This window comes from Theropithecus gelada, chromosome 9 (assembly GCF_003255815.1).
Source record: "Theropithecus gelada isolate Dixy chromosome 9, Tgel_1.0, whole genome shotgun sequence".
NCBI lineage: Eukaryota > Metazoa > Chordata > Mammalia > Primates > Cercopithecidae > Theropithecus > Theropithecus gelada.
This window is the reverse complement of record NC_037677.1, coordinates 71,844,542-71,871,237: the sequence shown is the minus strand read 5'-3', so window position 1 is coordinate 71,871,237 and position 26,696 is coordinate 71,844,542. Positions and strand designations below refer to the sequence as shown.

Genomic DNA, 26,696 nt, shown 5'->3' with positions numbered 1-26,696 from the left:
TGTCTTTAGCTTCCTGAACCCTTTGGAGAAACTGAGACTGCACAGCATAAGTGCCATCTAGTGGTGAAGGGTCTCCTAACTGCATGAGGAATTCAGAGAAAGGCAACATCATTTCTAGCTGGAATGGTAACAGAGATTATATTATATATAGATGAACAAACAGATCTTTAAGAGAATGTAGTTATTTCACAAGCTAATTGGGTGTCAGAAGCATGGGTTATGTTGCCAGGACAAGAAGAGAAATGTCTGCTAAAGCAGACAGCTTATGTTTAGGAGTAACAGAAGATATGACTAGAAAAAAAATTGGGTCAAACTGGAAGACTGAAGAAAAATGTGTGGTCTTTACACTACAGGCAATGAAGAGCAGCCATTCATCCAAGAGTCACTGAGCAATTACTATGAGCCAAGCACTGTGCTAGCTTCTAGGTATAAAGTGATGACTAAAATAAACATGGTACCAAAACCTTATGGAACTTCTGACCCAGACAAAACATTAAAAACATTATAGCTTCTGAGCAGGAAAGGAACAGAGTCAAAAGACTTGGGTTTGGCCCAGCTCAGTCACTTACCCTCTGAATCTGTAGAAAATAACAGTTACTCTATCTATTTTACAAGGGTGCACTAAGGAGAAAACTGTAGAGTATGTAATGTATAAAACAGTTTTCTTAAACTCTAAAGTTCTATATAAATGTAGCACATAATGCTGAAAACAGTGTTTTAGAACAAATATTCTGATAGAGGCATGAAAAACAAAATGAAGAGAATGGAGACAGGGCATGAACCAAAATCCACCATGTAGTTATGTTATAGAATTTATTCAGCAATATAAAAGATTCATTTATAGCATACCTGATATGGCAATCTTTCCTTTACACGCTGTTCGTTCTTTACTTTCAAATTTCACATCACTGTCAAAACAAAAAACCTTATGGAAAAAAAGATCTTTTCTAATAAGCAATTGTTTTAACAGTGTTTCACAAATGTCGAAATATTAAAAGCAAATGTGTATCCATGAATAATGACTTCCAGTTAATGTAAACTATTTGACTCAAACTTTAAGATGTTTAGTCAACAGTTAGCAAGTTAAAAGAAATATCTGGAGCCACTCCCTGATTTTTCATATAAACTTTATATTCCTTGATGACTGTATACTGGTTACTTTACGATGAAAGACTTTTGTGATCACTTGTATCTGTAAACAAGACGTACAATATTTGTCCATGTCCCCAGAAGTATAATACCTTAGATCACAATTTCATAAATTACATTTCTAATTTACTAAATACAGTGGCCTGAAACAGTAACGAACTTCCCAATCATGTAATTTGCTGTCCAGGAGTATCTAATCCATATAGAATCTGATAAATATCCAAAAAAGTACCCTCTGCTGTATAAATATCTACAGTAAATATCATATTTAATTTCTTCAAGATTCCAAAGAACTAAGTGTATGCTAAAACAATAAAGTAACAAACTAAGATGAGAAACAGAGTAGCTCTGTAGACAGAATAAAATTTAGAGAGAAAAATATTATGATTCAAAGGAAATTATGGGGATATAAAACACTTACAAATCTGAAGTTAGAATATTTTATTACCATGAAAACTTTAAAAATGATAGAAACAATCCAATCTTTGACTATTTCCCCAATATCCTATTTTCCTAATAAACTGCATTTAGAGATTAGCATTCCATTTACAGGGCAATATTTCCAAGACTATTCTTTGTATTTTTCATTCCTATTTAATTTAGTCAGCTAATTAACTACCAGTTAATTTAATCTGTTACTTCAAATAAGTGATAAGATGGAAATTTGCCATTTGGATACTGTTGGATTCTAAGAAGGCTTCTGGAGAAAGACTGGATGGGAATTTGATATGGGACGTTTTCAGAAGGAGATGACAGCAACACACTGCTTTCAGTAGGTCTGTTAAAAACACTGCCAATATATTCATTATAATGCATCCAAATATGAAAACAAATATATCATCCCACTTTTTTGCCCCTTTACTGGATTAAACTCATAAGTATATAGGTGGTATATTTCAAATGAGCTAAAATAATGTACTGATGTAAAGTTCATAAATTTATGAGATATTTACATAGTATTTATAGAATTATACATTAGGTATGACTAAAATAATGCAGTATATTTAAAGCCATATATTCTCAGAATTCTATCTAATTACTTTATGGCCATATCTGGTATTAAAACTAGGGAATTCACTCAGTGAAACATACAAATACTCATTGTTTATTTCAAAATAAAGTTTCATTGAATCGTAAATTTTAAAGAGTGAAGTTCAACATTTTATATTAGTTTGTCATGTCAGAGAAGATTATCTTGCTTATTACTTAAGTTCAATTCAACAGTTCAATCGAACAGTTTATTATCTATTTTAGTGAAATAATATACTGAAAGGCCCACTAGAAATCAAACACAAATCTCAATTTCTTCGAACTTGTACAAGAAATACAATACAAACATAATTGGTTGGCATTTGAAAGTAATATTTCTAAAAATGCCTATATGAGCAACGCATAATACAAATTCTTAAAATACTTATTTTAGTGAAAAAGCACAAGGAAGCTCAAATATAGTGAGTAACTTAAGTATTATGGAATAGGTCATAGATTATGCTAAAGTTGAGATCCATTAGGTATTATTAAATTGGATTAAATTTGAGGCTTTGGCAGGCAAACGAAATTCTGAAATACTAGAACTACCAAAAGCAAACTTGCTGAATATTTACCAAGAAAAATTTCCCCCTTCCAAACTATTCAACTACCTGGCAGAGTATAGCTTTCTCCCCTGCAATTATAAATTATTTGCATAGGCATTTCCAGGACTGGTGAGCAAACTTATTATACACAAATATTGTCAAACTATAATATAAATTCAATTAACCATATAATCTTAGAGAATTAAGTCTGTCTTTTAAAAAATGAGAGGAGAAAAACTGAAGTAATTCAGCCTTAATTTTCTGAAGCTTGAATTACTTTCAATTCAAATAACAAAACTGCTATTTAGGGTACTAAAATGTGATTTTTTCTAATTAATCCAAATTGACAATGAAATTGTTACACACTATCTGTCTAATAATGTGCTACTGTAGTTAATAGTTTAATATAAATACTTGTTCAAAAATCTGCAATATTAATGCTAATTCTGAATGCTAGAATTAGAGAGCCAGCCTGAGGAAACAGAAAATAAGCACAAAATTACCAAAACAAAGCACAGCTAGATAATAGTGTACCTTATTCATATGAACCCAGTCTAGAGCATTATTTTGGTTGAGATTTGTAAATGCTAACTTAAAAGATAGAGATAAACATATAAAAGACAACTTAATTTGTATTACTTATATTTCTGCCTGTAGGTAAATAAAATGACCAAAAGAGGGTGCCAATCTGCCACATTGTTGCTCAAAAATCTGTATTAAAACTAAGTAAATACAGATTATCCTATCTTATGCTGTTCCAAGTGGGAATTTAAAACAGCATTTCTTTGCCAAAATTAACAAGTTATAATAAGAAATAGCCCAATGATGAAAGCATTTTACATTTTCTTAATGAAGCACTAAAATAATTCTAAATGGGAGTCTATTATTTGAAAGCAGGTTATAAAATCCTTTACCTCTGATGCAAATAAGTAAAGATTAAGATACTCAGAAACATTTAGCATGAAATTTTAACGCATCCTAAAACTATGGTATAAAATTTATAGCTTCATAAATATCTTAAAAATAAAATCAGTAATGTCTTTAAATACAAGTATTATAGAACTAAGAGTACACAATTTTCACTTCCAACCTATACTTTTCTTTTTTGAGTTATAGTACCTGAGCAATGAACAAAAAAACTGGAGGATGAGAGTAGTAGTATAACAATCATACAAAACTCACAAAATTATTTTGGCACAATTAAAAATCACAATTATGTTGAATGACACACATAATTAAGTGCTATAAATGACACTGATTAGTATTGTTTTTACAAAGCCAAATAAAGCATTTCAGAAGTAAGTCAAGAGATGAACCGGGTTGAGAAGGGGTTGCGGGATGCGGGGCGGTGCGGGTGGTGGGAAGGGCACAGACTGGAGGATATTGCTGAAATATAAGCTCCGTGTGTACTTTTTTGTGTGGGGGGGGTTGGGGTGTCTATTTTGTTCAGTGTTCTATCACCAGTGCCTGGTATTCAGCTCAGTACATTCTAAAGAACTCAATGAATGTTTAGGGACTGTTAAATGAAATAAGGACATGGTCATTTTGATGGAGCAGGCAGTAGACATGGATACTTAGCATTGGATTTTACTCATTATTAACTAATTATATAAGTGGGTTGCTATTAACCTTTTAGCCTCAGCATCTTTATTTGTAAAATGGGGAAAAGATTCACCATCTCACAGAGCTACTAAATGAATATTTTAAATGTATCCTATGTCATTCTTTAAAATGTTACACACATACAAGGATTACTTTCTGAGTATTTATATTTTTGGCCTCAGTATTTAGGTTGGGGCTCACATAGAAGAGGCAGTAACCCAGTAGTTAAAGTGATCAGAGAATGACTTACCAGTTCCTGTAAAACAGGAGTAACCATCTAAATCAGATTTATTTCACACATTCTACAAAAGCCTTCAGATCAACAAGGAAAGCAAATAAAATGACCTACAGTCAACACCAACAGCATAATTAAAAAACAGAGACTTCTACGAATTTTAATTTACAGTAAATGGGGAAACTAACATCTGAAACCGTCAAAACCAGCTTGTAGAGGCCTTGCATACAAGAGTGAGGTGGGCATTGCAAACCACAAGCAATATCAACTTAGGATTTCCCCTAGAAGAAGAGTGAATGGGTCTAAGACCTAGTGGGTACCACAGTACTGGTTCCTGGAGAGGTGAAAGAAAGGGCTCCAAAAGTACTTTGGTTCAAAAGTTAAGTCTTGTGAGCAACACAAGAATGAGAGAGGTGTCCTTTGGAGCCTTGGCTACGAAGAAAAAGGAAGAAAGTAGATGAAGTTTAAAATCCCAAGAAACACATTAGTATCAAAGAACAGAAAATTAACCAACCAGCATCCCAAAAGACATCATTTATTAAGGAAACTACTCTTCACAGTTCCAATAATAAAAAACATTCTTGAACTAAGAAACCAAATACAGTATTCTCCCCTTAGCCATGGTTTTGCTTTACATGGTTTCAGTTATCCAGAGTAAACTGCAGTCTGAAAATATTAAATGAAAAATTCCAGAGATAAATAATTCATAAGTTTTATTATTTTTATTTATTTATTTTTGAGACAGGGTCTCACTCTGTTGCCCAGGTTGGAGTGCAGTGGCGTAATCTCAGCTCACTGCAACCTCCACCTCCCGGATTCAAGCAATCCTGCCACCTCAGCCTCCTGAGTAGCTGGGACTACAGGCACACGCCACCATGCCCAGCTAATGTTAATGTTATTTGGTAGAGACAGGGTTTTACGATGTTGCCCAAGCTGGTCTCGAACGCCTGGGCTCAAGTGATCCACCAACCTCGGCCTCCCAAAGGGCTGGGATTACAATCATGAGCCACTGTGCCTGGCCTAACAATTCATAAATTTTAAACTGCATACCATTCTGAGTACTGTAATGAAATCTCATGCTGCCCTATGGGATGTGAATCATGCCTTTGTCCAGTGTATCCATGCTGTATACATCACCTGCTCATTAGTCACTTAGCTGCCGTCTAGATTATCAGACTAACTCTCAAGGTATCACAGTGCTTGTGCTCAAGGTTCATAGTAGCCTAATGCTATACCACAATGCCTATGACATTCATCTCATTTAAACTCATCACAAAAGCAATTTATCATCTCACATCATCACAAAAAGGGTAAATGAGATATTCTGAGAGAACACATTTGCATAGCTTTTATTATAGTATATTGTTATAATTGTTCTATTTTATTATTAGTTATTGTTGTTCATCTCGTACTGTGCCTAATCTACAAATTAAACTATCATAGGTATGTATGTGTAGGAAAAAAACATAATGTACATAGGGCTTAGTATTATCTGTGGTTTCAGGAATCCAGGAAGGATGATGGAACATACCCCTTAAGGATAAGGGGTCCTGACTCCTGACTCCTAATCACTTGGCTCAGAAAAATCCTACATATTTCCTTAGGGACAAAAATGGACTCCAATTACCCATAGAAAGCTACTATAAATAAAAGTAGATAATCAAAACTCTTCATTTGATTAAAATACTCTACCAACTCCACCTCCAACAAATATAAAAAGTAACAAAAACCGTTAACACAATACTCCAAAATGAATTAAGTGCATTTATACAAATTATTGCAAATATGAAAGAAACCAGGAACCTAAAATCCAAAATTTGAGACTAGGAAAGAAAAAACAACAGGCAGATATGCAAAGAGAGGAGAGAATCAGAGGAAAGAACAAGCAGAGAAACTGGAAAAATAAAATCATTTCTGAAATGAACATTAAAATGTAAGGTGTCCAAGGATAAATATATAGAAGCAAAAGTACACAAAGGGACATAGTAAATGGGAATGAAAAGAACCAAAAGAACAAAAATGAAATACGGTATTAAAAAAGATCAGAAAGTGATAGACATAGAGGACAGGCAAAGAAGATCCAACTTATATGTAATCAGAATTCTTAAATAGGAAAAACAAAATAATGAGATAGAAAGAATATTTCTGTATAATTCAGAAAGACGTTCTGAAAACAAAAAAGAACAATCCACATATCAAGAGTCCCAAAATGTGCCAAATGGTCAGCCTTACACACATTCCAGTAAAATAATCAGACTTTAAGATAAAGAAAAGTACTTTCAGTCTCCAGGCAAAAAGTCAAACTCATTTACAAAGGAAAGAAAATGAAAGATTAGATTTCTCAATAACAAGACAACAATGGAGCAAAGTCTTCACAAAACTCAAGGAAAGAATGTGTTGGCTAAGGAATTTATAACTGGCAAACTGACCCTAAAAGTAGAAACACTAAAAAAAAAACCACTTTAAACATGCAAGAAAGTGAAGAAAACTGTACTCATGTGGAAGAATCTTCTAGCTGATGAGCTTCTTCCAAAAGAGATGATTTTGGAAAGTACAACGGAAGAACAAGAAGTGAAAATTATACCTACTTGAGTGCATATCAAAGACTAAAACAAAGGTGAAGATACGACTATAAGATTACTATGTAAATATTATCCATTCCACCAAAGTAGAAAAAACACAACTTGAAAAAAAGTGGAGTAGGGGGAAATACAATAAGCTCATTGATCTTGACACAGATAGTAACTGGAAAAAAAAGATATTACTTAAAACAAAAAATCAAAATAGCAAAAGCCTGTGTTAGGCCATTCTTGCATTGCTACAAAGAAATACCTAAGGCTGGGTAACTTAAGAAGAGGTTTAGTTGGCTCGTGGAACTAAGGGCAATATATATAAAAAACTTACAAGAACTAAGGGCATTATATAGTTATCAGTATATAAAGTTTTTTATATAAAACTATAGTAACTACTATGACTTATAAAATGCTTCCAAAATTTAAGAAAAACAAAGGAAACAGACCACATAGTAAAAGACTGTAATTATAATATACACAGTTAACATAATATAAAAGAATACTATAGTAGCTGAAATCAGATATATTAGTTATATCAGCAAATATAAAACGTCTTAATTTTCCCATTAAAAGGATTTCCAGATTGGCTCATAATATAAAACCCAACTCTAGGATGAATACAAGAAACAAGTCTTCAAAGGTGAGTCAGAAAGGCTAAAAATAAAGAGATGGACAAAGATATATGAAACAAATACAAATAAGAAAATAGATGATGTGATTTTGTTACCAGGCAATGTAAAATTCAGGTTCAAAAACATTACCTGAGACAACAACAGAAGGACACTTTATAATGCAAAAGGCTGCAACTAACAATGAATATACCACAAGTACCGAATGTACCAAATGTTACAAAGCATCTTCCTAAAGCACAAGGTACAGAAGATACAAGGATGAAGACAATTAAGCCTTAACAATAAAAAATCTTAAGCTATCTGTTTCAGTGTAAGACAGTTCAACTGGTCAAAAAAATAAGGAAGGTTACAGAAAAGCTAAGGTAGTCATTAACACAGATCTTTCAAACACCTTTGACTAATGTTACACTCTTATAAAAAGAAATGTAACTTCAAAAGCCAATGCAACACTCATGAAAATAGACCATATTAAGTCATAAAGAAAACCTCAAGATGTTCCATAAAGTAGAAAAAATAAAAATTTATTTGATTAAAAAGCAATTTTAATCAATTAAAATTCCTCTTTTGGTAATGGCAGAGTAGCTCATGCTGGAGAAATCTTCCCACAGAAAACAATAAAAAATTTAAAAAACATCTACCTGAAGTGATTGGCAAGCAACCAAAACTATACAGAAATTTGAAAAGAATCAACACTGGAAAAAGTGATACAGTGGAAAAAAAAATAATTGACACATGATGAATCTCAAAAGCATTATGTTGAAAGAAAGAAACCTCCACTGTATAGTTCTATTTATACTAAGTTCCAGAACAGGCAAAATTAACCTACAGTGGAAAAAAATAGTGGCTGGTTCTTGGGGTGGGAACTGTGGCAAGAGCTACTAATTGGAAACTGGGAAGGAGCACACGGAAACACTATCTATCCAAAAAATGTAATTAATTCAAAGAGAAAAAAAGCAAACAGAAACAAATAAGTCCGTTTATGATTTAATAGGAAGACCATAAGAAAAAGTTCATTGATACGGTCTGGCTCTGTGTCCCACCCTAATCTCATATTGAACTGTAATCCCCAGTGTTGGAGAAGAGACCTGGTGGGAGGTGATTAGATCATGGGGGCGGATTTCCCTCTTGCTATTCTCATGATAGTGAGTTCTCATGAGATCTGGTTGTTTAAAAGTGTGTAGCATTTCCCCATTAGTTCACTTGCTCTCCTGTCGCCATGTGAAGGAAGTGCTTGCTTCCCCTTCAACCTTGTGCCATGATTGTAAGTTTCCTGAGGCCTCCAAGCCATGCTTCCTGCATAGCCTGCAGAACTGTGAGTCAATTAAACCTCTCTTTTTCTTAAATTACCCAATCTCAGGTAGTCCTTTATAGCATTGTGAGAACAAAGTAATATAATCAAGTAATTTTTGAATACTCTCTACCCTATATCTACAGGGATGTACATACATGTGTACATATACATATACACACACAAAGAACTGCAAAGAACTTATTTTAAATTGTGTCATAAAGAAATAAAATAGAGGCCGGGCGCGGTGGCTCAAGCCTGTAATCCCAGCACTTTGGGAGGCCGAGACGGGCGGATCACGAGGTCAGGAGATCGAGACCATCCTGGCTAACACGGTGAAACCCCATCTCTATTAAGAAATACAAAAAACTAGCCGGGCGAGGTGGCGGGCGCCTGTAGTCCCAGCTACTCGGGAGGCTGAGGCCGGAGAATGGCGTGAACCCGGGAGGCGGAGCTTGCAGTGAGCTGAGATCCGGCCACTGCACTCCAGCCTGGGCGACAGAGCGAGACTCCGTCTCAAAAAAAAAAAAAAAAAAAAAAAAGAAATAAAATAGATTAGGCTGAACATGGTGGCTCATGCCTGTAATCCCAGTGTTTTGGGAGGTTGAGGTGGGAGGACTGCTTGAGGCCAGGAGTTCAAGATAAGCCTGGGCAACATAGCAAGACCCTGTCTCTACAAAATAAATAAATAAGCAAGCTGAGAGACAAAAAATAAATTAGCTGGGTAGGGTGGCATGAACCTCTAGTTCTAGGTACTTGGGAGGCTGAGGCAGGAAGATCACTTGAACCCAGAAGTTTCAGGCTAAAGCAAGCTATCATTGTGTCACTGCACTCTGGCCTGGGAGACACAGTGAGACCCTATCTCTAAAAAAATTAAAAAATAAAATAAAATAAAATGGATTGGACAGAGGGATAAAACAAATATTAATTGTAGAACCTTAGTGGTAGGTATATGGGTATTCACTGTATAATTCTTTCATCTTTTCTGTATGTTGGAAAATTTTCATAATTTCTGTATCTTAAAAAAAGAATTGTAAGGAAAGCTTGAACTTGCCTAGGTAGGTTTATGGTCAGTAATAATATTGGTACTGTAATCACAAACCTATAAACATTGATTTTTCATCTCTTTCATCACTAGGTCCACTGAAGAGGCAGTGATACCCCAGTAAGCATTAGCAGTGATACCCCAGTAAGCATGAGCATACCCAGGGCCCAGGGTTTGCATTCAAAATACGATTCACCATTAAAGGGAGCCAGGTGTCAGAAAAATGGCTGACTCTAGGCATGGGACAGGGAAAATATAAAGCAAGAATGGATCATCTTTTAGTGTCAGGAAGCAAGAGATTCTTAGTGACTATAAACGATAATGAAACATTGAATAAAAATCCAGGAATGGAGAGACTAAAGAGAGGAATGTTCTTTATAGAAGAATATCAGCTAGGATCCGTGCCAAGATGGCCGAATAGGAACAGCTCCAGCCTCCAGCTCCCAGCGTGAGCGACACAGAAGACGGGTGATTTCTGCATTTCCAACTGAGGTACTGGGTTCATCTCACTGGGGTGTGTTGGACAGTGGGGGCAGGACAGTGGGTGCAGCCCAACAAGCAAGAGCCGAAGCAAGGCGAGGCATCACCTCACCTGGGAAGCGCGAGGGGGAAGGGAATTCCCTATCCTAGCCAAGGGAAACCGTGACACACAACACCAGGAAAATCGTGTCACTCCCACCCTAATACTGTGCTTTTCCAAGGGTCTTAGCAAATGGCACACCAGGAGATTATATCCCGTGCCTGGCTTGGAGGGTCCCACACCCACAGAGCCTCCCTCATTGCTAGCACAACAGTCTGAGATCTAACTGCAAGGTGGCAGTGAGGCTGAGGGAGGGGCGCCCGCCATTGCTGAGGCTTAAGTACATAAACAAATTGGCCAGGAAGCTCTAACTGGGTAGAGCCCACCGAAGCTCAAGGAGGCCTGCCTGCCTCCATAGACTCCACCTCTGGGGACAGGGCATAGCCAAACAAAAGACAGCAGAAACCTCTGCAGATTTAAATGTCGCTGTCTGACAGCTTTGAAGACAGTAGTGGTTTTCTCAGTACGGAGTTTGAGATCTGAGAACGGACAGATTGTCTGCTCAATTGGGTCCCTGACGCCCGAGTAGCCTAACTGGGAGACATCCCCCACTAGGGGCAGATTGACACCTCACACCTCACACCTCACACGGCCAGGTACACCTCTGAGACGAAGCTTCCAGAGGAACGATCAGACAGCAACATTTGCTGTTCAGCAATATTCACTCTTCTGCAGCCTCCACTGCTGCTACCTAGGCAAATAGGGTCAAGCAAAGTCCAGCAGACCCGCAGCTGAGGGTCTGGACTGTTAGAAGGAAAAATAACAAACAGAAAGGACATTCACACCAAAATCCCATCTGTACATCACCATCATCAAAGACCAAAGGTAGATAAAACCACAAAGATGGGGAAAAAGCAGTACAGAAAAGCTGGAAATTCTAAAAATCAGAGTGCCTCTCCCCTTCCAAAGGAATGCAGCTCCTCGCCAGCAACAGAACAAAGCTGGATGGAGAATGACTTCGACGAGTTGAGAGAAGACTTCAGACAATCAAACTTCTCTGAGCTAAAGGAGGAATTACGAACCCAGCACAAAGAAACTAAAAACCTTGAAAAAAGATTTGACGAATGGCTAACTAGAATAATCAATGCAGAGAAGTCCATAAACGAACTGATAAAGATGAAAACCATGACACAAGAACTACGTGACAAATGCACAAGCTTCAGTAACCGACTCGACCAACTGGAAGAAAGGGTATCAGTGACTGAAGATCAAACGAATGAAATGAAGCGAGAAGAGAAGTTTAGAGAAAAAAGAGTGAAAAGAAATGAACAAAGTCTCCAAGAAATATGAGACTATGTGAAAAGACCAAATCTACGTCTGACTGGTGACATCTGAAAGTGACAGGGAGAATGGAACCAAGTTGGAAAACACTCTGCAGGATATTATCCGGGAGAACTTTCCCAACCTAGCAAGGCAGGCCAACATTCAAATTCAGGAAATACAGAGAACGCCACAAAGATATTTCTTGAGAAGAGCAACTCCAAGACACATAATTGTCAGATTCACCAAAGGTGAAATGAAGGAAAAAATGTTAAGGGCAGCCAGAGAGAAAGGTTGGGTTACCCACAAAGGGAAGCCCATCAGACTAACAGCAGATCTCTTGGCAGAAACTCTACAAGCCAGAAGAGAGTGGGGGCCAATATTCAACATTCTTAAAGAAAAGAATTTTCAACCCAGAATTTCATATCCAGCCAAACTAAGTTTCATAAGTGAAATAGAAATAAAATCCTTTACAGACAAGCAAATGCTGAGAGATTTTGTCACCACCAGGCCTGCCCTACAAGAGATCCTGAAGGAAGCACTAAACATGGAAAGGAACAACCGGTACCAGCCATTGCAAAAACATGCCAAAATGTAAAGACCATCGAGGCTAGGAAGAAACTGCATCAACTAACGAGCAAAATAACCAGTTAATATCATAATGGCAGGATCAAGTTCACACATAACAATCTTAACCTTAAATATAAATGGACTAAATGCTCCAATTAAAAGACACAGACTGGCAAACTGGATAAAGAGTCAAGACCCATCAGTCTGCTGTATTCAGGAGACCCATCTCACACGCAGAGACATACATAGGCTCAAAATAAAGGGATGGAGGAAGATTTACCAAGCAAATGGAGAACAAAAAAAAGCGGGGGTTGCAATACTAGTCTCTGATAAAACAGACTTTAAACCATCAAAGATCAAAAGAGACAAAGAAGGCCATTACATAATGGTAAAGGAATCAATTCAACGAGAAGAGCTAACTATCCTAAATATATATGCACTCAATACAGGAGCACCTAGATTCATAAAGGAAGTCCTTAGAGACTTACAAAGAGACTTAGACTCCCACACAATAATAATGGGAGACTTTAACACCCCACTGCCAACATTAGACAGATCAACGAGACAGAAAGTTAACAAGAATATCCAGGAATTGAACTCAACTCTGCACCAAGCGGACCTAATAGACATCTACAGAACTCTCCACCCCAAATCAACAGAATATACATTCTTCTCAGCACCACATCGCACTTATTCCAAAATTGACCACATAGTTGGAAGTAAAGAACTCCTCAGCAAATGTAAAAGAACAGAAATTATAACAAACTGTCTCTCAGACTACAGTGCAATCAAGCTAGAACTCAGGATTAAGAAACTCAGTCAAAACCACTCAACTACAAGGAAACTGAACAACCTGCTCCTGAATGACTATTGGGTATATAACGAAATGAAGGCAGAAATAAAGATGTTCTTTGAAACCAATGAGAACAAAGATACAACATACCAGAATCTCTGGGACACATTTAAAGCAGTATGTAGAGGGAAATTTATAGCACTGAATGCCCACAAGAGAAAGCAGGAAAGATCTAAAGTTGACACCCTAACATCACAATCCAAAAAACTAGAGAAGCAAGAGCAAACACATTCAAAAACTAGCAGAAGGCAAGAAATAACTAAGATCAGAGCAGAACTGAAGGAGATAGAGACACAAAAAACCCTTCAAAAAAAAAAAAAAAAAAAAAAAATCAATGAATCCAGGAGCTGTTTTTTTTTTTAAAAAAGATCAACAAAATAGATAGACCGCTAGCAAGACTAATAAAGAAGAGAGAAGACTCAAACAGATGCAATAAAAAATGATAAAGGGGATATCACCACTGACCCCACAAAAATACAAACTACCATCAGAGAATACTATACACACCTCTATGCAAATAAACTAGAAAACCTAGAAGAAATGGATAAATTCCTGGACACAAACACCCTCCCAAGACTAAACCACGAAGAAGTTGAATCCCTGAACAGACCAATAACAGACTCTGAAATTGAGGCAATAATTAATAGCCTACCAACCAAAAAAAGTCCAGGACCAGACGCATTCACAGCCAAATTCTACCAGAGGTACAAGGAGCAGCTGTTACCATTCCTTCTGAAACTATTCCAAGCAATAGAAAAAGAGGGAATCCTCCCTAACTCATTTTATGAGACCAACATCATCCTGATACCAAAGCCTGGCAGAGACACAACAAAGAAAGAATTTTAGGGGGCGGAGCAAGATGGCCGAATAGGAGCAGCTCCAGTCTTCAACTCCCAGCGCCAGCGACACAGAAGACCGGTGATTTCGGCATTTTCAACTGAGGTACTGGGTTCATCACACTGGGGAGTGCCGGACGATCGGTACTGGTCAGCTGCTGCAGCCCGACCAGCGAGAGCTGAAGCAGGGCGAGGCATTGCCTCACCTGAGAAGCGCAAGGGGGAAGGGAATCCCTTTTCCTAGCCAGGGGAACTGAGACACACAACACCTGGAGAATCGGGTAACTCCCACCCCAATACTGCGCTTTGAGCAATCAGGCACACCAGGAGATCATATCCCACACCTGGCCGGGAGGGTCCCACACCCACGGAGCCTCCCTCATTGCTATTACAGCAGTCTGTGATCTACCGGCAAGGCAGCAGCGAGGCTGGGGGAGGGGCGCCCGCCATTGCTGAGGCTTAAGTAGGTAAACAAAGCTGCTGGGAAGCTGGAACTGGGTGGAGCTCACAGCAGCTCAAGGAAACCTGCCTGTCTCTGTAGACTCCACCTCTGGGGGCAGGGCACAGAAAACAATAACAAAGCAGCAGACACCTCTGCAGACGCAAACGACTCTGTCTGACAGCTTTGAAGAGAGCAGTGGATCTCCCAACACGGAGGTTGAGATCTGAGAAGGGACAGACTCCCTGCTCAAGCGGGTCCCTGACCCCTGAGTAGCCTAACTGGGAGACATCCCCCACTAGGGGCAGTCTGACACCCCACACCTCACAGGGTGGAGTACACCCCTGAGAGGAAGCTTCCAAAGCAAGAATCAGACAGGTACACTTGCTGTTCAGAAATATTCTATCTTCTGCAGCCTCTGCTGCTGTTACCCAGGCAAACAGGGTCTGGAGTGGACCTCAAGCAATCTCCAACAGACCTACAGCTGAGGGTCCTGACTGTTAGAAGGAAAACTATCAAACAGGAAGGACACCTACACCAAAACCCCATCAGTACATCACCATCATCAAAGACCAGAGGCAGATAAAACCACAAAGATGGGGAAAAAGCAGGGCAGAAAAGCTGGAAATTCAAAAAACAAGAGCGCATCTCCCCCGGCAAAGGAGCGCAGCTCATCGCCAGCAACGGATCAAAGCTGGACGGAGAATGACTTTGACGAGATGAGAGAAGAAGGCTTCAGTCCATCAAATTTCTCAGAGCTAAAGGAGGAATTACGTACCCAGCGCAAAGAAACTAAAAATCTTGAAAAAAGAGTGGAAGAATTGACGGCTAGACTAATTAATGCAGAGAAGGTCATAAACGAAATGAAAGAGATGAAAACCATGACACGAGAAATACGTGACAAATGCACAAGCTTCAGTAACCGACTCGATCAACTGGAAGAAAGAGTATCAGCAATTGAGGATCAAATGAATGAAATGAAGCGAGAAGAGAAACCAAAAGAAAAAAGAAGAAAAAGAAATGAACAAAGCCTGCAAGAAGTATGGGATTATGTAAAAAGACCAAATCTACGTCTGATTGGGGTGCCTGAAAGTGAGGGGGAAAATGGAACCAAGCTGGAAAACACTCTTCAGGATATCATCCAGGAGAACTTTCCCAACCTAGTAGGGCAGGCCAACATTCAAATCCAGGAAATACAGAGAACGCCACAAAGATACTCCTCGAGAAGAGCAACTCCAAGACACATAATTGCCAGATTCACCAAAGTTGAAATGAAGGAAAAAATCTTAAGGGCAGCCAGAGAGAAAGGTCGGGTTACCCACAAAGGGAAGCCCATCAGACTCACAGCAGATCTCTCGGCAGAAACTCTCCAAGCCAGAAGAGAGTGGGGGCCAATATTCAACATTCTTAAAGAAAAGAATTTTAAACCCAGAATTTCATATCCAGCCAAACTAAGTTTCATAAGTGAAGGAGAAATAAAATCCTTTACAGATAAGCAAATGCTTAGAGATTTTGTCACCACTAGGCCTGCCTTACAAGAGACCCTGAAGGAAGCACTCAACATGGAAAGGAACAACCGGTACCAGCCATCTCAAAAACATGCCAAAATGTAAAGACCATCGAGGCTAGGAAGAAACTGCATCAACTAATGAGCAAAATAACCAGTTAATATCATAATGGCAGGATCAAGTTCACACATAACAATCTTAACCTTAAATGTAAATGGACTAAATGCTCCAATTAAGAGACACAGACTGGCAAACTGGATAAAGAGTCAAGACCCATCAGTCTGCTGTATTCAGGAGACCCATCTCACACGCAGAGACATACATAGGCTCAAAATAAAGGGATGGAGGAAGATTTACCAAGCAAATGGAGAACAAAAAAAAGCGGGGGTTGCAATACTAGTCTCTGATAAAACAGACTTTAAACCATCAAAGATCAAAAGAGACAAAGAAGGCCATTACATAATGGTAAAGGGATCAATTCAACAGGAAGAGCTAACTATCCTAAATATATATGCACCCAATACAGGAGCACCCAGATTCATAAAGCAAGTCCTTAGAGACTTACAAAGAGACTTAGACTCCCATACAATAATAATGGGAGACTTCAACACTCCATTGTCAACATTAGACAGATCAACGAGACAGAAAGTTAACAAGGATATCCAGGAATTGAACTCATCTCTGCAGCAAGCAGACCTAATAGACATCTATAGAACTCTCCACCCCAAATCAACAGAATATACATTCTTCTCAGCACCACATCGTACTTATTCCAAAATTGACCACGTAATTGGAAGTAAAGCACTCCTCAGCAAATGTACAAGAACAGAAATTATAACAAACTGTCTCTCAGACCACAGTGCAATCAAACTAGAACTCAGGACTAAGAAACTCAATCAAAACCGCTCAACTACATGGAAACTGAACAACCTGCTCCTGAATGACTACTGGGTACATAACGAAATGAAGGCAGAAATAAAGATGTTCTTTGAAACCAATGAGAACAAAGATACAACATACCAGAATCTCTGGGACACATTTAAAGCAGTGTGTAGAGGGAAATTTATAGCACTAAATGCCCACAAGAGAAAGCAGGAAAGATCTAAAATTGACACTCTAACATCGCAATTAAAAGAACTAGAGAAGCAAGAGCAAACACATTCGAAAGCTAGCAGAAGGCTAGAAATAACTAAGATCAGAGCAGAACTGAAGGAGATAGAGACACAAAAAACCCTCCAAAAAATCAATGAATCCAGGAGTTGGTTTTTTGAAAAGATCAACAAAATTGACAGACCACTAGCAAGACTAATAAAGAAGAAAAGAGAGAAGAATCAAATCGACGCAATTAAAAATGAAAAAGGGGATATCACCACCGACCCCACAGAAATACAAACTACCATCAGAGAATACTATAAACACCTCTACGCAAATAAACTGGAAAATCTAGAAGAAATGGATAATTTCCTGGACACTTACACTCTTCCAAGACTAAACCAGGAAGAAGTTGAATCCCTGAATAGACCAATAGCAGGCTCTGAAATTGAGGCAACAATTAATAGCCTACCAACCAAAAAAAGTCCAGGACCAGATGGATTCACAGCTGAATTCTACCAGAGGTACAAGGAGGAGTTGGTACCATTCCTTCTGAAACTATTCCAATCAATAGAAAAAGAGGGAATCCTCCCTAACTCATTTTATGAGGCCAACATCATCCTGATACCAAAGCCTGGCAGAGATACAACAAAAAAAGAGAATTTTAGACCAATATCCCTGATGAACATCGATGCAAAAATCCTCAATAAAATACTGGCAAACCGGATTCAGCAACACATCAAAAAGCTTATCCACCATGATCAAGTGGGCTTCATCCCTGGGATGCAAGGCTGGTTCAACATTCGCAAATCAATAAACATAATCCAGCATATAAACAGAACCAAAGACAAGAACCACATGATTATTTCAATAGATGCAGAAAAGGCTTTTGACAAAATTCAACAGCCCTTCATGCTAAAAACGCTCAATAAATTCGGTATTGATGGAACGTACCTCAAAATAATAAGAGCTATTTATGACAAACCCACAGCCAATATCATACTGAATGGGCAAAAACTGGAAAAATTCCCTTTGAAAACTGGCACAAGACAGGGATGCCCTCTCTCACCACTCCTATTCAACATAGTGTTGGAAGTTCTGGCTAGGGCAATCAGGCAAGAGAAAGAAATCAAGGGTATTCAGTTAGGAAAAGAAGAAGTCAAATTGTCCCTCTTTGCAGATGACATGATTGTATATTTAGAAAACCCCATTGTCTCAGCCCAAAATCTCCTTAAGCTGATAAGCAACTTCAGCAAAGTCTCAGGATACAAAATTAATGTGCAAAAATCACAAGCATTCTTATACACTAGTAACAGACAAACAGAGAGCCAAATCATGAATGAACTTCCATTCACAATTGCTTCAAAGAGAATCAAATACCTAGGAATCCAACTTACAAGGGATGTAAAGGACCTCTTCAAGGAGAACTACAAACCACTGCTCAGTGAAATAAAAGAGGACACAAACAAATGGAAGAACATACCATGCTCATGGATAGGAAGAATCAATATCGTGAAAATGGCCATACTGCCCAAGGTAATTTATAGATTCAATGCCATCCCCATCAAGCTACCAATGAGTTTCTTCACAGAATTGGAAAAAACTGCTTTAAAGTTCATATGGAACCAAAAAAGAGCCCGCATCTCCAAGACAATCCTAAGTCAAAAGAACAAAGCTGGAGGCATCACGCTACCTGACTTCAAACTATACTACAAGGCTACAGTAACCAAAACAGCATGGTACTGGTACCAAAACAGAGATATAGACCAATGGAACAGAACAGAGTCCTCAGAAATAATACCACACATCTACAGCCATCTGATCTTTGACAAACCTGAGAGAAACAAGAAATGGGGAAAGGATTCCCTATTTAATAAATGGTGCTGGGAAAATTGGCTAGCCATAAGTAGAAAGCTGAAACTGGATCCTTTCCTTACTCCTTATACGAAAATTAATTCAAGATGGATTAGAGACTTAAATGTTAGACCTAATACCATAAAAATCCTAGAGGAAAATCTAGGTAGTACCATTCAGGACATAGGCATGGGCAAAGACTTCATGTCTAAAACACCAAAAGCAACGGCAGCAAAAGCCAAAATTGACAAATGGGATCTCATTAAACTAAAGAGCTTCTGCACAGCAAAAGAAACTACCATCAGAGTGAACAGGCAACCTACAGAATGGGAGAAAATTTTTGCAATCTACTCATCTGACAAAGGGCTAATATCCAGAACCTACAAAGAACTCCAACAAATTTACAAGAAAAAAACAAACAACCCCATCAAAAAGTGGGCAAAGGATATGAATAGACATTTCTCAAAAGAAGACATTCATACAGCCAACAAACACATGAAAAAATGCTCATCATCACTGGCCATCAGAGAAATGCAAATCAAAACCACAATGAGATACCATCTCACACCAGTTAGAATGGCGATCATTCAAAAGTCAGGAAACAACAGGTGCTGGAGAGGATGTGGAGAAATAGGAACACTTTTACACTGTTGGTGGGATTGTAAACTAGTTCAACCATTATGGAGAACAGTATGGCGATTCCTCAAGGATCTAGAACTAGATGTACCATATGACCCAGCCATCCCATTACTGGGTATATACCCAAAGGATTATAAATTATGCTGCTATAAAGACACATGCACACGTATGTTTATTGCAGCACTATTCACAATAGCAAAGACTTGGAATCAACCCAAATGTCCATCAGTGACAGATTGGATTAAGAAAATGTGGCATATATACACCATGGAATACTATGCAGCCATAAAAAAGGATGAGTTTGTGTCCTTTGTAGGGACATGGATGCAGCTGGAATCCATCATTCTTAGCAAACTATCACAAGAACAGAAAACCAAACACCGCATGTTCTCACTCATAGGTGGGAACTGAACAATGAGATCACTTGGACTCGGGAAGGGGAACATCACACACCGGGGCCTATCATGGGGAGGGGGGCGGGGGGAGGGATTGCATTGGGAGTTATACCTGATGTAAATGACGAGTTGATAGGTGCAGCACACCAACAAGGCACAAGTATACATATGTAACAAACCTGCACGTTATGCACATGTACCCTACAACTTAAAGTATAATAATAATAAATAAATTAAAAAAAAAAAAAAAAAAAAAAGAATTTTAGACCAATATCCCTGATGAACATCAATGCAAAAATCCTCAATAAAATACTGGCAAACCAAATCCAGCAGCACATCAAAAAGTTTATGCACCATGATCAAGTGGGTCTCACCCCTGGGATACAAGGCTGGTTCAACATACGCAAATCAATAAACATAATCCAGCATACAAACAGAACCAAAGACAAAAATCACATGATTATCTCAATAGATACAGAAAAGGCCTTTGACAAAGTTCAACAGCCCTTCATGATAAAAGGTCTCAATAAATTCGGTATTGATGGAACATATCTCAAAATAATAAGAGCTATTTATGACAAACCCACAGCCAATATCATACTGAATGGGCAAAAACTGGAAGCATTCCCCTTGAAAACTGGCACAAGACAGGGATGCCCTCTCTCACCACTCCTATTCAACATAGTGTTGGAAGTTCTGGCTAGGGCCATCAGGCAGGAGAAAGAAATAAAGGGTATTCAATTAGGAAAAGAGGAAGTCAAATTGTCCCTGTTTGCAGATAACATGATCGTATATTTAGAAAACCCCATTGTCTCGGCCCAAAATCTCCTTAAGCTGATAAGCAACTTCCGCAAAGTCTCAGGATACAAAATCAATGTGCGAAAGTCACTAGCATTCTTACACACCAATAACAGACAGAGAGCCAAATCATGAGTGAACTCCCATTCACAATTGCTTCAAAGAGAATAAAATACCTAGGAATTCAACTTACAAGGGATGTGAAGGACCTCTTCAAGGAGAACTACAAACCACTCACTGCTCAATGAAATAAAAGAGGACACAAACAAATGGAAGAACATTCCAAGCTCATGGATAAGAAGAATCAATATCGTGAAAATGGCCATACTGCCCAAGGTAATTTGTAGATTCAATGCCATCCCCATTAACCTATCAATGACTTTCTTCACAGAATTGGAAAACACTACTTTAAAGTTCATATGGAACCAAAAAAGAGCCCGCATTGCCAAGACAGTCCTAAGTCAAAAGAACAAAGCTGGAGGCATCACGCTACCTGACTTCAAACTATACTACAAGGCTACAGTAACCAAAACAGCATGGTACTAGTACCAAAACAGAGATATACACCAATAGAACAGAACAGAGCCCTCAGAAGTAATACCACACATCTACAACCATCTGATCTTTGACAAACCTGACAAAAACAAGGAAAGGTGCAAAGGATTCCCTATTTAATAAACGGTGCTGGGAAAACTGGCTAGCCATATGTAGAAACTTGAAACTGGATCCCTTCCTTACACCTTATACACAAATTAATTTAAGATGGATTAGAGACTTAAACGTTAGACCTAAAACCATAAAAACCCTAGAAGAAAACCTAAGCAACACCATTCAGGACATAGGTATGGGCAAGGACTTCATATCTAAAACACCAAAAGCAATGGCAACAAAAGGCAAAATTGACAAATGGGATCTAATTAAAGAGTTTCTGCACAGCAAAAGAAACTACCATCAGAGTGAACAGGCAACCTACAAAATGGGAGATCATTTTTGCAATCTACTCATCTGACAAAGGGCTAATATCCAGAACATACAAAGAGCTCAAACAAATTTACAAGAAAAAAACAACCCCATCAAAAAGTGGGCAAAGGATATGAACAGACACTTCTAAAAAGAAGACATTTATGCAGCCAACATACACATGAAAAAATGCTCATCATCACTAGCCATAAGAGAAACGCAAATCAAAACCACAACGAGATACCATCTCACACCAGTTAGAATGGCGATCATTAAAAAGTCAGGAAACAACAGGTGCTGGAGAGGATGTGGAGAAATAGGAACACTTTCACACTGTTGGTGGGACTGTAAACTAGTTGAACCATTGTGGAAAACAGTGTGGCGATTCCTCAAGGATCTAGAACTAGAAATACCATTTGACCCAGTCATCCAATTACTGGGTATATACCCAAAGGATTATAAATAATGCTGCTCTAAAGACACATGCACACGTATGTTTATTGCAGTACTATTCACAATAGCAAAGACTTGCAACCGGCCGGGCGCGGTGGCTCAAGCCTGTAATCCCAGCACTTTGGGAGGCCGAGACGGGCGGATTCCGAGGTCAGGAGATCGACACCATCCTGGCTAACGCAGTGAAACCCGTCTCTACTAAAAAATACAAAAAATCTAGCTGGGCGAGGTGGCGGGCGCCTGTAGTCCCAGCTACTTGGGAGGCTTAGGCAGGAGAATGGCGTAAACCCAGGAGGCGGAGCTTGCAGTGAGCTGAGATCTGGCCACTGCACTCCAGCCTGGGCGACAGAGTGAGACTCCGTCTCAAAAAAAAAAAAAAAAAAGACTTGCAACCAACCCAAATGTCCATCAATGACAGACTGGATTAAGAAAATGTGGCACATATACACCTTAGTTCCTGTCCTTAGTAGGGACATGGATGTAGCTGGAAACCATCATTCTCAGCAAACTATTGCAAGAACAGAAAACCAAACACCACATGTTCTCACTCAGGTGGGAATTGAACAATGAGAACACTTGGACACAGGAAGGGGAACATCACACACCAGGGCCTGTTGTGAGGTGGGGGGAGGGGGGAGGGACAGCATTAGGAGATATACCTAATGTAAATGATGAGTTAATGGGTGCAGCACACCAACATGGCACATGTATACATATGTAACAAACCTGCACGTTGTTCACATGTACCCTAGAATTCAAGTATAATAATAATTAAAAAAAAAGAATATCAGCCAATAAATGTAGAAGGAATACTAGAATTAGATAATCACTGTTTCACAAACCCCATCATAAATATAATTGATTTAGGCAAGAATCATAAATGGATGATAAAGCCATTAAGTTAAAGCTCACTGGATAACAGAATAGTCACCCAGTTCCAACACCCCACAGATTACTTACGAACTGCAAAGGGAAAACCATTTTATCATGAAGAAGAAAGCTGGCAACTGCCATCTAAAGCAAGGGTTCAAACTCAGCATTAGCTGGTGATAAGACCAGATATCCTATTGCATCAATTGGGAGCATATAATGGTCCCCAGCCTCACCTAGAAAAAAATGTTTAACTTGAGTCTGATAAAGCCTTTAGACTCAATGTCCATCTATGGCAAAAACAGAGAATATAAGAAAAGGTTCAACGATACCTCAAGGAAACAACCAGGCAAATGCAGAATGCAGGATATTTTAAAGGCTAAAAAAACTAGGTTTTTTTTTTTTTTTTGAGACAGGGTCTTGCTCTGATGCCCAGGCTGGAGTGCAGTGGCATGATTGTCGCTCACTGCAATCTCAAGCTTCTGGATGCAAGTGATCCTCCTGCCTCAGCCTCTTGGGTAGCTGAGATCACAGGCACACATCACCACTCCTGGCTAACTTTTCTGTATTTTTTTGCAGAAACAAGGTCTTATGTTGCCCAGGCTGGTCTTGAACTCCTGGGCTACAGCCATCCTCCCACCTCAGCCTCCCAAAGTGTTGGGATTACGGGTGTGAGCCACCATTCCTGGCCGAGACTCTCAAAGTATAAATGACAAGAGGTTTTTAGAAATAGGCAGAGTAATTAAAAGAAACGGAAGAGATATAACCAAGCGTACTGCACAGATCTTGACTGAATTCTGGTTTGGGGAAAAAAAAAGATAAACAGTTTTCTTCTGACAACTTGGTAAAATTGAATATGGACTAGATATTAGATTATTATTATGGAATTACTAATATTTTATATATAATATTTTGATTATGTAGAAGAATGTTATTTTTAAAAGATTCATGCCAAATTATTGTGGTGTGTGTGCCATGTTGTCTGCAACTTATTTTTAAATGGTTCAACAACAAAAAAGAAAAATGTGTGCATGTATACACACGCTTGTATGTGTATTTGTGTGTGTGTGTGTGTGTGTGTGTGTGTGTAGAAAAAATGGTAGAGGAGATGAAGGTGAATATATATAGCAAACTATTAACTGGACAACCTAGGAGGAGAATACACATGATGTTGATTGTACTATTCTTATAATATTTATATATGCAAATTTCATATAAAAAGTTGATTAAAAAGCAAACATAGTTGGGAATAAATGATAATCTGGAACATGATAAGCAGACACTTGGACCAACAAATGACAGTAAGAACCTAAGAACATAAAAGAAGGTGACAAAAAAAGAGTAACTGGTATATAATTAACTCCTATTAAATTCTAAGCCCTATTTGCTCATCATACACATTAAGGGGATACAGGGCAAAACTTGATTTATGAAGCATACATTAAATTTTTCTTAAGTAAGTACACAACGCTGTTGGTGTTCTGGGGGATATAAGATAGAAAGAAGGAGAGAACCAAGAGTTGCCTCAGCTATGAGTTCCCTCTAAGCTCCAGGCACCAAATCCTCACAATAATCCTGTGAAATTAGTGGTGATATCCTCTCTATTTCACTGACAAGAAGAATCATTGTCCCTGTTTCCAAAAGCTTATAATTTATGAAAACATATGTTGATTATAAATAGCTCTATTAGAATGTAGTATGTTCTAGTGAGGTATTCATGATTTGGATGGTACTAAAAGTAAAAGGAGGTAAATAGTCATTGTTTGGGTCCTTACCATGGACATAAAGGAATAATTACTTTCCGAATAGAATTATCAAGAAAACTTTGAGGCAAGTATGGTGTCCCAGAACAAATGGGTTTCATCAAGTGGGAATGGAAGATATGGTACTTCAGGGTAAGCAAATGCACTGGAGATAAGAAAATCCAAGAACTGTTTTTGGGATACGATCAAGCATTTGACTGCAATACATTTGTAAAGCAGAAATTGAAAGATAAGAGTGCAAGTAGTTTGGGATCAGACCCCAAAGATTCTGGAATGCCTATTTCAGTAAACGGAAAGTAATAGTTATTTTTTGAGAAGTAGACTGAAATAAATCGTCTTTTAAGTAGCCATATCCAGCCACAGCATGCAGAAAAAAAGGTACAATGATAGTTTACTAGTCAAAAGTCCAGCAAATTAACAGACTGCTGTAACCAAGCCATGATACTCTCTAAATTGAGGCAGTAAGCAACCTATGCACCTCATCCTAACGACCTACTGCCTACCCAATCCAGAAAGGTTTTTACATCCTGACTCCACTGGGAACTATACAGAAGCCTGGGTATTTTGGCTTATTCAAGCATAAAGAACAGGCAGTGTACTAGGTGTTTCCTACCCAAACACAATTTAGAACAAAGTTTTTGTTATATTATTAGAACAGTATGGTAATAGAACATTTCACCAGTTGTCAATATTCTCAGGATTGTGTGGTTTTAAAAAAACAACAAATGATGTTACTGATTTCTCAACTGTGGTTCCTCATCTAAAGCACAGAGTAACCATTTATTGAATTTTTCCAAGGGTGGTACAAAAGTAGCACTATTCTATATGCAGAAGTTAAGTCAATGTATACAATGGAGTTCTTGGGACATTAGGACTTAATTCTTTCCTGGAACCCCAGTTTTAAAAGCCTCTAGAATGAAGTAAGATTATTTGACTTTTTAAATAATTTCATTGGATTGAGAAGTAACTGAAAAGTTCTTGCAGAATGATTATGTACAGAGAGCACCTTGAGTGAAGATCTATTAGAAAAGCCCTAAAGAAACCCACACACAGTTTTGATTTCCTCTTTTCTCTAACAAAAGGTTACTTCTTTATAAGATCATTTCTATGTCTGCCTATTCTTAAATATTTTCCCTAAAAACTGGTTATTTCAATTATTTACTCTCACCACCTTTTTTAATACCCTGCTGCCAAATAACCTTCCCCAAATACCAGTTTTTATCATACCCCTTCCTTGCTTAAAATGATAAAGGAAGGCCGGGCGCCGTGGCTCAAGCCTGTAATCCCAGCACTTTGGGAAGCCGAGACGGGCAGATCACGAGGTCAGGAGATTGAGACCATCCTGGCTAACATGGTGAAACCCCGTCTCTACTAAAAAATACAAAAAAACTAGCCAAGGGAGGTGGTGGGCGCCTGTAGTCCCAGCTACTCGCGAGGCTGAGGCAGGAGAATGGCGTAAACCCGGGAGGCAGAGCTTGCAGTGAGCTGAGATCCGGCCACTGCACTCCAGCCTGGGCGACAGAGTGAGACTCCGTCTCAAAAAAAAAAAAAACAAAAAGATAAGGGATAAGCCGGGCATGGTGGCTCACGCCTGTAATCCCAGCACTTTGTGAGGCCGAGGTAGGCGGATCATGCGGTCAGGAGATCCAGACCACGGTGAAACCCCGTCCCTACTAAAAATAAAAAAAAAATTAGCCGGGCGCGGTGGCGGGCGCCTGTAGTCCCAGC

General features: G+C 38.6%; 1 protein-coding gene across 1 annotated transcript in view; it reads right to left on the bottom strand.

Annotated features, from left to right (window-relative positions):
* RTKN2 (rhotekin 2) overlaps positions 1-26,696 on the bottom strand; it is an 86,382-nt gene that overhangs the window by 49,016 nt on the left and 10,670 nt on the right. The window contains exon 3 of the mRNA XM_025397995.1: positions 850-908. Within this exon, the coding sequence (XP_025253780.1) occupies positions 850-908 (59 nt within the window). The remainder of the gene's footprint in view (positions 1-849; positions 909-26,696) is intronic.